The sequence below is a fragment of the Balearica regulorum genome, chromosome 3, assembly GCF_011004875.1.
Source record: "Balearica regulorum gibbericeps isolate bBalReg1 chromosome 3, bBalReg1.pri, whole genome shotgun sequence".
Classification (NCBI taxonomy): domain Eukaryota; kingdom Metazoa; phylum Chordata; class Aves; order Gruiformes; family Gruidae; genus Balearica; species Balearica regulorum.
This window is the reverse complement of record NC_046186.1, coordinates 88,120,351-88,133,489: the sequence shown is the minus strand read 5'-3', so window position 1 is coordinate 88,133,489 and position 13,139 is coordinate 88,120,351. Positions and strand designations below refer to the sequence as shown.

Below are 13,139 nucleotides of genomic sequence, written 5' to 3'. Positions count from 1 at the left end.
GCGCCGCGTCACGTGGCGGCGGGCGGGGCGGCCTGGCGCTCTGTCTCTGTGGCGGCGCGTGCGGCAGGATGGAGCCGGCGGCGCTGGAGCGATTTCCCAGCCCGGGCAAGGGCAGCGGCCTCCGCTCCTGCCGGCGGGTGCGGCCCGGCGAGCTGCTCTACCGCGCCGAGCCCTTCGCCTACGTCGTCAGCAAGGAGCAGCTAGGCAGCGTGTGCGAGCACTGCCTGCGCAGGTACTGGCGGGCGGGCGGGGGGGGGGGCGCCGCAACCGTCTCTCCTGCCGGCCCCGCCCGGCCAGCGCCGCCCCTTCCGCTGAGGCGGGGCAGCGCCGCGGACGACAGCTTGGGGTCGCGGCGGGGCGGGGGGGTCTCTCTCTCCTCGGGGGGAGGGCCTTGCCGGGTTCTCGGCGGCCGTGTACTGTGGGCGCGAGTAGCTGCCGCCAGGGCAGAGGTGCGCGACTTGCCGCTTCCTGCCGCTCTATTTAGGGAGGGTTTTTTAAAAAGTTTTTCTGACAGGGCAACTCTTCCCGGGCGCGTGAGGTTTGGACTGAGGTTTCCTGGGCTGGCTGCCCGCTGCGGGCGGCCGGCAGGAGTCGGCAGTGCCTGCGGTGGCTCGCTGCTGTGCCGCTGCTCGGCGGCGTGTTCGCGCCGGGGTGGTGGCGACTGGAGGCGCCAGCCTCCCCTCGGAGGCTTTCCTCGGCCCGCCGGGGCAGCAGCGGCGGCACAAGGCGGCTGGGTGGCTTGTCGCTTCTCCGCGCGAAGGGCTGACCTGGCCGGCGGCGGTGGGGGGGGGGGTAGCGGGCCGTGGTGAGGAGCCCCCATCGCAGGGGGCATGCTGTAACTGGCTTCGTCCAGCTTGAAGCTACCTGTTGTGAGGACAAAGTTCTCATCCGCTGTAACTGTGCAAGGGAACCATCTGTGTGACTGAGCGTGCCGCTCTGCCCTTGTATTCACAGAGGTGACGACAGCCGTTAGGCACCGGCCTTCATGGAATAGATGGTGTGAGGTGGCTGAGTTTCCCATCACCTGCACAAGTTTATCCTGTGTAAGGAGCCTGTGGTTTTGAGACACACGTTGTATAAATGCCTGCCGCCTTCCTCCAAATCCGTACAAGTGAAAACTGACAAACCGGCTGTAGCTTTCTGTGTTTAAGAAAACCTTGTAACTGTTTTCTACCCTTTTCCAGCAAGATAGATTGTTGTTTGTAGGAGATCTGTATGTTAATACCTGAAACATACTGGTAGGTAATCCAAACCCATGTGTAATTATCGAGGCTTGAGAGACCACTCAATGCTAATAGCCTTTGCATTTTTTTCTTTACGGAAGTATTTGATGTTTTGTTTATTGAAACGTTCCCAGTGTTTTGTTACATGTCCTTACAGGGCAGCTCAGCTTCTGTTTAAAGAAATTGTAATGTGATCCTCATTTTCCCAGATAAAAGTTTAACAATGTGTTCCGGGTCACGCTTGTGTCTAGCCTCAGCACACACACATACACATATGTATATATATGAACCAAAACAAAAAAATAATTTTTAGCTAATATGTTTGTGAATTCTGACTTGTGATATCAGAGTCCTTCAGGGTGGTGACTGCCTGTACGTTTTCAACTTCAAGTTGTGAGAGGCTGCAAACTTCAGAAGACAGTCCGTGTGCAGCAACCGGTGGAATAAAAATGAATCTGAAGTGTTACCAACTGAGATATCATGACAGGTTATGCATTTGTGAAACTTTCTTTTTTCTAAATGGTGATATCAGTTAAATTAAAAAAGCTAAATAAGGAAGTTAAAAATAATGTTCCACCAATCTAGCTTCCAGTGCAAAATGTATTGTGGCTAGACAGAGTTTATAGATCAAGACTGTGCAAGCTGACTCTCTTCTTATTAATCTAATTAAAGGCAGTGACTTCTTATTCAATGGACTTTGTTAAATTAGTAAGTGTAATAAGTAAGTAATCCATACATAGGTTGTTTGGGGTTTTTTTAATGTATGGAAAATAGAAAAATGGTGAAGTACTGCGGAAGTGGGATGTGGAATTGAACTGTGTCATGAATCTGATTTTTATTTAATACATAGTGTGATCCAGGACTACAGATAACAGTTGCGTTGTCTGCTGCTGTTCCTGTTGTTCACTTTGGTCTTTAGGTGGCAGCACAGGAACACAAATTTAAAAAAAAAAAAGTCTTGTGGTTGACATTGCTTTAGCATTTTAGTAATCTTACTACATACAAAATTAATGTTTGAGGCTTTATACTGTGAAGCATAATTCTGTACTTACTTTCATCTCCCAACTTGTAGTAGTAAATGTTGTTGGATGCAACTTTTTGCTGGGTGAGAAGTGCTGGGTGAGCAGGAAGATGGGTAATGATGTGCAGAGTATCTTCTTTCTGGACTGCCTGCTGAGAGGCAGCACGGTCTCGCAGGATCTGGGGTCACAGACTTGCTATAGTGCTGACTTACTCTGTGACCTTGGCTGAGTCCTTATAGCGAGGGTCTGAGATGCCCAAGCAGGGTGAGGATGGCTGTTGGGGGCAGAGTGTGCTGCACTGATTCAGAGAGGAAAGCTCAGCTAGTGTAGTAGTTCTGCTTAGTCTTATCTTAATTAAAGTGAATATTATGTGAATTTAAAATACTGAAGTGTTATATATCTATATATACACACACACAGAGTTAGTACATCTACCAGTAGAAAGACTAACATCCCTTCCTTACCATATTGGGCTGTTGGTACTATTTGTATAGTGAAGTATCTTGTTTTCAGCTAGGATAGAGTTAATTTTCTTCCTAGTAGCTGGTATAGTGCTGTGTTTTGGATTTAGGATGAGAATAATGTTGGTAACACACTGATGTTTTGGTTGTTGGTAGGCAATGTTTACACCAAGTCAAGGACTTTTCAGCTTCTCATACTGCCCCAGGAGTGAGGAGGGAGGCTGGTGGCACACAAGAAGCTAGGAGGGAACGCAGCCAGGACAGCTGACCCAAACTGGCCAAAGGGTTATTCCATACCATATAATGTCATGGTCAGTATATACCTTGGGGGAAGCTGGCCAGGGGTGTGACTGTGGCTCCAAACAAGCTGGACATTGGTCAGTGGAGGGTGAGCAATTGTGCTGTGTATCACTTGTTTTGTATATTCTTTTATCATCATCATTATTATTATCTTCCTTTTTGGTCCTATTAAACTGTAGTTATCTTAACGCATGAGTTTTACCTTTTTTTAAAAATTTTTTATTTTTTCTGATTCTCTTCCCCCATCCCAGTGTGTGTGTGGGGTGAGTGAATGGCTGTATGGCTGTTTTAGCTGCCTGCAGGGTTAAACTACAACACAAAGTTAAAATTTTTGGTCAGTGTTATTAGGTCTACATTGTATATAGATCAGATGGCAGATTTTCTAACTGTCTACCCTTTTGTCATTTCTTACTTCAGAGATAAGCCTGTATTTTCTAATGAATAGCTTCATGTTGTTTTTTATAGAAGATTGGGCTAAAATATTGTGCCATAGCTAATTTAATATGATAGTGTAGCTGTTTGCTTGGAAATATAAATTTTGATAAAGAAGAAAGTGTTTGTCGACAGTGTGTATTTCTGTGGAAGCAGCATCTTGAGAGAATACATGACATGTTTCATGGTGGTACCTTCTTTGTGAAAGAGTATCTGCAGTATCAGGGTCAGTGCCTGGCTGAAAACATGCTGTTTGCGCCTTTAGAAGTTTGGCAAGATTTGAGTGGCCAGCATCTTCTTCCAACAACTTAGTGGGGAAAGCAACATAAAAGATTCTTCTTTTATTAACTAAAGATGTTCTGTTTGGCTTCTTCCATGCTTTAATAGCTCTTTAAGGTGGGGTCAGTGGCAGTACAGCTTAGTACAGGTTTATGTAGTGGGATTGAGAGGGGTAAAGAAAGCTGTTTCAATTACAAACTTAGAGGATTTCACTGTATTTTCCATTCTGCTGGACATTGTTAGATAGTGAATAAAGCTAATTGCCAGTGATCCCCCAAGGCTTCCATCACCTTTCTCTGTTCTTGAAACAGACTATTACACCTTATTTTTTGTTCTTCTCTATCCTTTACCTGGCTATCAATTTATAAAATGACCTTTCTTCCAGTCCCTGGCAATTTAGCTTAATTTAGCCTTTCCACAATTATGTTATGTTCAGTGGGTGCCCTTTATTCATATGTGTGTTGACATCCTCACAGGACTCAGGCAAGTTAGAAAAGGAGGCCATCCTTTCACAGGAGCTATACTTGTTCTTTTCTTGTAGATTTTATTCATCCAGGTTATTAATGATATTACTCTTGATTATAGTCTCTATTGTCTTGCCAGGGTCAGAAGCTAGGCTTGCAGTTAGTATAGTCAAATGGGTATGATGATTGAAATTTTTTATTTCCTTAAAAAAAAATCAAAGTACTGCAAACACTGGAGTACTTGAGTTGCTTATATGTTTAGAGTTCTGCTGTTAATGTTACATGAGAGTATAGATGATATCAGAATAGATCAGAAAATACTGATATTCTCAACTTCCTTTGCAAAATTTTAAGTTTAAAGGAAAATACTTGTTTGACCTCTTTTTCTGCTATTAATTGGTGCTTTTTTAAATATTCCTTTTTGTTTCATGGTTTATGGTTTTAATTTGCTTTCATGTAGCTGATCAGGTTAGAAGTTCTGTAAAATCTGGAAATAGCCAGTGAATTCTTGAGTTAGCAAAATAATCCTAAAGCAGTACTGACTTTTAATGTAGGACAATTTAACATTGCAAAGTTTGCTTGCACACACTGATTTATCAAGCTGTCTGTTTTGTCTGGTGGTGTTGCTCAGTTTGCTCAGCTTGTTAAATCTTTACATGGCTTTTAAAGATGTTCTTTGTCCGATAAGTGAATGCAGAAGTGGCATCTTAGTGCTTGGCAGTTCTCTTCCTCTGTGTATTCGATGTTCTATCCGATTGTTCTATTGGCCATTAATCCCAGCTGATTGAGTTTCCTGCAAGGTACGTGATAGTGATGGCACTGTTCGGTCTGACTTTCAGATTTTGAATTGAAAATATACCCAGTCTGTTATAGAATGGGAGTCAGAATGAGGGTAAAAGTCAATTACACCTTTGGTGTTTGTTTGCTTTTCACGGAACATTTTGTGATGAGTTGTACTTATAAGAATCCTCTGCAAGAAAACTTAAGTCCTGGTTGACAACTGGGAAACAAGCAAACAAACTTCCTAGAATCTGTGTCTCAAAGTAGGAAAAAGAAGTAACACTAGCCTATTTCCAAATGCTATACTACTTATGCCTTTAAAGGAAAGAGATGCTTAAGAAAAATGAATATTTGAGAATAGGTAATGATGTACAACATTATATATAGACTATGAATTTAAAGACATAAGTGTTTCTTGTTTGGATAAGATCAGAGATTGAGACTCTCGTAAAGGAATAAGGGGAAGTATCAATGTGTGTTTGTATGACTGCAGCTTTTGTAAATGTATCTAGAGAGAGGAAAAACATTTAAGTTAGGACTGTTGGTGAACTAGCCATGGCAGCAAACACTACTGCAGTATGGGAAATATAAGCGAGGATTTGGTAAATAGTTGGGCAATTACAAAGTGCTAAAAGAGGCCAGTAAGTGTATGCACCTTCCTCTACTTCAGCTGGCTTAAAAATAGCCAAATGGATACAGCTTTACATTCAGGACTGTGCACTCAGTACTAGGTCTTCAGCATGGACACACTCTTACATTAGCTGCTGGCTTATGTTGTTGTTGTTATTATTAATTATTAGTATTATTATATTACTATCATCATCATAATAGCAGTTGGCGTACCATTGTTAAAGTATGGAGTGCCTAAGGTAATGGCACCTTTATATACCATATATACCATTATGCTATAACCACAGTATGGAATATTTTAAGCAGATAGAAGCAGAGAGAGTGATGAGGGGGGTGGTTGTGATTGCATGATCCTTCCCACCACTGTGACCCTGGCTTGGACTAGTGCAGCTCTGCCTGAGGACAGCTGGCCCTTAACCCTCCAAGCATCCCTCTTTCACTGGCGACTGGGAGGCAGAACTGCTCCATTGTGGGCTCCTCTTTCCACAGGTCCTGCCAGGAGCTTGCTCCAGCGTGGGCTTCCCACAGGGTCACAGCATCCTTTGGGTGCGCCTACCTGCTCTGGTGTGGGGTCCTCCATGGCCTACAGGTAGATATCTGCTCCACCATGGACCTCCGTGGGCTACAGGGGGACAGCCTGCCTCACCATGGTCTTCTGCAGGGGCTGCAGGGGAATCTCTGCTCCAGTGCCTGGAGCACCTCCCGCCCTTCCTTCTGCACTGACCTGGGTGTCTTCAGGGCTGTTCCTCTCGCATCTCATTCCTCTCTCTGCTGCTGTTTTCCACAGCATTTTTTTCCCCCCTTCTTAATGATGTTATCCCAGAGGCGCTACCACCGTTCCTGGTGAGCTTGGCCTTGGCCAGTGGCGGGTCTGTCTTGGAGCCGGCTGGCATTGGCTCTGTTGGACATGGGGAAAGCTTCTAGCAGCTTCTCGTAGAAGCCACCCCTATAGCCCCCCCCGCTACCAAAACCTTGCCACGCAAACACAATAGATTCACCAACAAACCTAAGATGTTTCCTTAAGTGCCAAAGAGAGCATCTCCGTTAGCACAGCACCCAAGTTCTGCTGCTTCCAGCTGTGCTGGGTGATTAGGAGGTGTGAGCTAAGAAGTGCTCTTTCTTACACAGGTAGAAGTTTAGCTTATATGAGGCTATCAAATCTACACTGTCTCCTCATTTATCTCTTAAAAATACTTCTATTGCTGGTTAATATAGAGATAGCTTTGAAACTATGCTAGCTTCTTGAAAACATACTGTTTTGTTGCTCTAGGTGTTCCTGGTATGCTTGTACTTTGTTCTACAGGAAAGCTGAAATGTGGAAAACTACTGTTTGATGATACATTATTTGATTGTTAACTTTCAATGAATTCTCATCAAATGAAGATTGTTAAGTATTATAGTTATATTTTTTAGATACAAAACAATGCCCCCATTTTATAATTTGCTTATATAAAAGCTTTTTTTTTTCTTTTGTAGACTATTATATTTCCATGATTGTTAATAGACTGGAATAATAAGGTTTTTTAAAATTCCTTGAATTTATATATAAAAAAATAATTCTTATACTTACCACGTAAATGAATTAAAGTTGGTCAGCATGACTTGGTGCCATGAGTTTGGCAATAACGTTTTTAATATGTTAGAAGTATGGTGTTATGGTGTGTTTCATGTCCCTTCAGTGACAGTCAAAGTTCCAGACGGATTTCCAGTAGGTTTTAAGATGCATAACCTTGGATGAAGTACAGGAATATAAACAAATTATATCTGATTAGTGGTAATAAGTGTTGAAATAGTGTGACTATTAGGGGCAGGTATGTTTTTGTAATTCCAAGGTAGGATAATCCTGGGAATTATATGCTATAACTTGATCTAGCATTTCTGACTAATGAGTTAGAAGTGCAATTGCAACGCTCTTGTCTCTTGATATATCTGGTTTTGTGCAAGTAAGGACAAAGGATGTGAGACATGAGCTATACAATGCATCAGAATTTCAGGTTCCATGTAGATGTGTGAGAATGTTTCCCAAGACCTGAGATATCACACACCACCAAGGACAGAAATGTTTCTATCTGTAGTGGAATGACTAATAGCCTAAAAAAAGTAGCATTTTCTAAGAAGATACTCTCCCTCCCCCATGGCATTTTACAGCAGTAGTGAAGGTTGAAGCAACCTTACGAAGAGCAGGCTAGAAATGCTTTTTTTCTGTCCTCATTCCAGCTGGAGTTATAGGAGAAGTAGCTTCTAGGCTGCTGTCCTATGCTGCCAGGAAAACCTTGTGCAAGAGAGAGTGAAGAGAATAGACTATTGACTCTGCTTTTCTGCAGTATCTCTTCTCTAGAAGGCCCTGAAATTTGTCTAGAGGAATAAAGCCTGTAGCAGAAATTACACTTACAGACTCCATCTTCCTTTCCTTCTACTCAGAGTCAGGTTGAAGGTGGGGAAGGAGGAAGCTCTGGCATTCATACTAAGTTGTCCTGGTTTGCGTGTTGATTTGTTTTGCCTCCCTCACAGCATCCTTTAGGGTGGTCAGGAGTATCCTCTGTTCCTGCTAGGAATATCCCTTGGTAGGTGTTTTCCTTGACCAACTGTTTCTTTCTCTTGGAGATTTGTTTTGGGAATGTAATCCAGGTTCTGTTTGCTGTAAGCCTTCTCCTTTCCATTGTGCGGTATTTTGGTCCTTGCTCCATGCCTCCTTACTGTTTTGGATGCTCTGGGCTTGCTTTAGGCAAGGTGTGGGTCCTTGCCCATCTCCTCCTTTCCTTTTTCCCCTGCTTTCTGGTCTTGAGGCTGCTGTTAATGCCTTCTGCTGCCAACCTGGCTTTGCCCGTGTTAATAATAGAAGAAATAGAAAAGAGGCATTGTTAAAAATAAATTCTTCCAGGTCAAGCGTTGATTGCAGTGTCATTTATGGAAAATGAAAATTTGAGTTTGGCCATGCTTTAAAAGTCCCTAAAGGTCTTACTGTGTTGTGATTTTTGTGTTTACAATTTCCATGGTTATGCTGCTCTGTAATTTGAAAGGTATTATATCAAAATTGTTGTCTTGTCAAGCTGTGACTGACAGTTTAAGTTGTAGTCATCTTGTAAATTCTTCTGAATTTAGGCTTTTCTATATATCTGCAATCCACCCCGATATTATATTTCTTTTCTGCATAGTGTAGTCCGTAGTATTAATGTTTTAAAACATTAATATGTTCTGCATGAGTATTTTTTGCTTGTGGTAAATGATAAAGCCATGAAAATAAGTTTGTGAATTGGTTTATCTTTAGTATTCATTTTCTTAGGGTGAATTGTAATTGTGCAAGTACAAAATTAAAATTAGCGCTACAAGGGAAAACATAAGTGATTAAAATATGGTCAACTTCTAGCTAATGTAATATGTAATGACACAATTCATTTCAGATATCTCTCTAGCAAGCTTTAAATTTTGTGCAAGTTGCTGAAAGTTTTACACTGCATTAGGGAATTTATTATTTAAATTCTTTAAGAACTATTGATGATATCTTGTCCATAGGCATTGGAATTAATTAATTGCTAGTGGTTGCTTTCATTGTGGCTGTACTCAGAAGCCACTATGTGCTTTTGGCTGTATGATGTATGGGATGATGCTCTTTTCCCTTGAAGCATCTACAGTTTTCTTCAGAACCAGTCGCAACAGCTGTTTTGAATTATTCAAAATTATATAGGTGAGACTTATAAAATTTTTGGCATGTCTCTCCACCCCACCTATTCATGTTTTCAAGTGAGATATGGATCCATGTGACAGCCTCCCTGATGTGCTGGGTAGAAGCTGCTGAAAGGGCAGGTTATTCTTACGGCTCCCCTGAGTCCTTCCTCTTCTCCCTGCATGCTCCTGCTTCTCATTTGGCAGCTTTGCTGCTTTTCTGACCTATGATATACTGGTGCAGAGAGATAAACTGGCAGAAAACATACTTTACCAAAATATCAAAATCTTTTAGTGCCCTTGAATCAAGTTATTGTAGGAGGAGAGAGGAGCTGAAGGGCTGGGTCAAGATTGGACAGTCAGGGCTGTGCCTTGTGGTAGTAGCTAGCCTTTGGTCTGCTGTAGCTAAAAATGAAACCTTAAAAAGGGCAGTTAGGGGAATTTCCAAGCTCTTATAGGTGTCTTCAGGAGAAGCAGGGCTTTCAGGAGTGCAGGACCGACTGGCCTGTTAGTGTGGAGGAGGATTTTTTTCCATCTTATAGCCCAGATCAGTCCTGGGCAATCAGGCCCCAGCTTCATTCCTTCACCCAGTCGTGTTTCTGCCATATGTTACTTCCCCATCTTCCTACTATTAGCTTCAATTTAGTAGAAGAAACACTGCAGACATTTTCAGTTGTTTTTTACCTCAAAGAAAGTATTTTCTTTTTGGCTGATGTTTTCGTTATGTAGGAGTGTCTTGACTTTTCTGACTTTATTTTTGTCACTGATTTTACTTATTCCAGGATCTGTGCTTAATTCCTGCAATTGTAATTCTCATAACGCACCTCTGCGCCTGAATGGGAGATTTTATTTAGAGGCCAAGGTGAAATTTTGAATCATTCCCAAGGGCATTGCAATGACTGTAAGGTTGGCGCCAAGTGGCACAATTGGTTGAACACCAGTGAGTAATTCCTATGCTAACTCAAGCTGTAATCCCCTGTTCATGCAATATTTAGCTTTCCTGTTTATCATCTTAGCTACTAGCTGCCTTCAGCTCAGGGATTGTTCTGCTATTAGCTTGATTGCTCAAGCTTAAATGAAATTAAAGACTGAATATTTTCGGATCCTGCAGTCAATAAGCAGAAAATACAACTTTTAGCTTCACTGGGGAGGGCTTGTCTGGGCATTCATGTAGGGTTTGTGTGCTGCCTGTGTCATCAGGTTTCAGCATTCAAGGAAAAAAGCCAGCAAGTGTATTGAGAAGGACTTAAGAGAGTGTGATTAGGAGTGGTTGTGATATAGAAATGCAGAAAAGGAACAAAAGATCATAACTGAGAAAGGAGGAGTAAAAACACTTATCAACTATAAGCCCTTTCCTACAATCGAAATTAATATGACTTATTCATACAGTTTAATTCAAAACAGCTCATTCAGCTGCTAGGAGTGTATGCTAGTTACCTGAAAAGATGATTTCTGTGGTGGCATTCTTGGTAGTGGGAAGAATATAGTAGAATAGGGGAAGAGAAATTGAAACAACATGTTTGGTGAAGCATTGCGCTCAAAGAGGAAAGATTTGTCTCAGGAAATGTTGAGCATGAAATCAACTATGTATGTTTTCCATGTAAAATTTCTGCTCAGTATATTTCATGCTTCTCAAAGGCCAGAAACTTGTTTTTATTTATTTGTCAAGAAAAGCTTGAAAGTAGCTTGCTTTAACATAAAGGTTCAAACTGGAGTGCTGTCTTGTTTTTGGTTTGGTTTTTTTTTTTTTAAAGTACTACTACTAGACAAATTATAACACCTCTTCTTGCTGTGGCCTGGCTGCTATTTTCCGTCAGAGAAATAGAGCTTGCAGCTCCTTCTGAGATAAGTGGTGTACCGAGGAACACTTGCTGTGTATAAAAGTATATCTCACAAATGTTACCTCGTCCATTTCTATGCAACTTGTCTGCACATGAGGAGTAAATTCAAATACCACTTTGCAAATCATTGTGCTAGGAATCTTTATTGAATGTAGTATGGGATGAGAGAGGTTTGTGCCAGGCTAGTGCACTGCAGTTTAATTTCCTCTGAAAAAAAAAAAGAGGTTTTTTTGATCAAATTCTGGATCCAGATAATCTGAGCATTGGGGGAGTATTGATGTGGGTCTGTACTTTGTGTAGCTCGCTTTGATTTCTGTGGTGCATTGGCTCCAATTCCTTTAGCTGCTGAAATTATCTTAGTCCAGATTTCTGAAGAAGCAAAACCGGACTGAAAGATTAAAAAGAAAAATTGAAGTGGCACAGAAAACCACTTCAGAGTTTTAGGTTCCTAAGTGTCTACGTTTTTTTAGCAAATGAGACTGGCTACTCAGCTATTTATAAATGTTATCCATTTGTCATATTAAAACCATCTTATTAGTTGATATTGCTGTACAACAGATGGAATAGCTGTGGAAACAATTTCTTGAAATACTATACAAAACCTAACATGTGATGATAGATTTATCTGAAGTTTTTGCCCCAGGAAAAAGAGAGAGGCTGTGCAGTAATCCATGCAAGATATATATTGCATCAGGTGTAAAACAGATATAGCAATGAAATGTATCTTATCTTTAATAAAATCTATTACAGAATGATGTTATTTTCTTGTAAAGATCATAGTTTTCGTTTTATTCCCAAAATAAGCACAGAATAGTGTCCCTTACTCTAAGAATGTCCCTTTCTGTGGCTGAGACAGTAGACGAATTGTGCTGATGACCTACAAAGGGTGACAGGTCAGGCATAGTAATAGCAAGAGAGTTATAAAGGCTCTTAGCAACACAGTTACTGAAGCAAGTTAATCTTGCCATTTCTAATAGATATCCCGTATTTTATTAGATATGCAGTAAGTCTGTATATTTCTCATATGTGAGTTTTGCTGCCTTAATGGCCTTTGCTGCTTCTGTAGTCATTTTGATTAAATTACACTATTTATGTGGTTAGTGCCTTATTGTGTGTTCTGATAAGTCAAAACCTTTACTCTGCTCTCATGAGACCCCATCTGGAGTACTGCCTTCAGCTCTGGTGTCCCCAACATAAGAAGGACATGGACCTGTTGAAGTGAGTCCAAAGCAGGGCCACAAAGCTGATCAGAGGGCTGGAGCACCTCCCCTATGAGGACAGGCTGAGAGAGTTGGGATTGTTCAGCCTGGAGAAGAGAAGGCTCTGGGCAGACCTTATTGCAGCCTTCCAGTACCTGAAGGGGCCTACAGGAAAGATGGTGAGGGACTGTTTATCAGGCAGTGTAGTGACCAGACAAGGGGTAATGGGTTTAAGCTGAAGGAGGGTAGGTTTAGATTAGATATCAGGAGGAAATGCTTCACTGTGAGGGTGGTGAGGCACTGGAACAGGCTGCCCAGAGAAGCTGTGGCTGCCCCCTCCCTGGAAGTGTTCAAGGCCAGGCTGGATGGGGCTTTGGGCAACGTGGTCTAGTGGAGGGTGTCCCTGCCCATGGCAGGGGGGTTGGAACTAGATGATCTTTATTTAAGGTCCCTTCCAACCCAAACCACTCTCTTTTACTCCTGAATCTCTACAGTTTAAATCCCCCTACAGAGGAGGGGGGTTGGAACTAAAGACTGCAGAAATTTGAGGTGAGGTGGTTTTACTAGACTCATCTACACTACTGAACAGTGTGCTGACTATAGAATTCTGCTGCATATATATAAAATATAACACAGGCTGGAATCACTTGTGCCGAGTTAATGGCCCTAACAGGATTTAGGATTAAAAATAAATAAATGTATGGGAAGTGGTGTGTGTGTTTTTGCTGAGATATGTATTCAACTAACTTCTTATTGATAAGGTAGTTACTCAATTTATCAAGACTTAAGTAGTTTTATTTTTATGGCGTTTGTTTTATTCAGTGTTTCAGGAAAGATTTACCCTC

General features: G+C 41.8%; 1 protein-coding gene across 3 annotated transcripts in view; it reads left to right on the top strand.

Annotated features, from left to right (window-relative positions):
• SMYD3 (SET and MYND domain containing 3) overlaps positions 1 to 13,139 on the top strand; it is a 432,592-nt gene continuing 419,453 nt past the window's right edge. Inside the window, exon 1 of one of the 3 annotated variants that reach the window (XM_075748835.1) lies at positions 1 to 232. In XM_075748835.1, the coding sequence (XP_075604950.1) occupies positions 69 to 232 (164 nt within the window). In that variant the 5' untranslated portion in view covers positions 1 to 68. The remainder of the gene's footprint in view (positions 233 to 13,139) is intronic. The other 2 variants (XM_075748837.1, XM_075748836.1) reach the window with 2 other exon arrangements.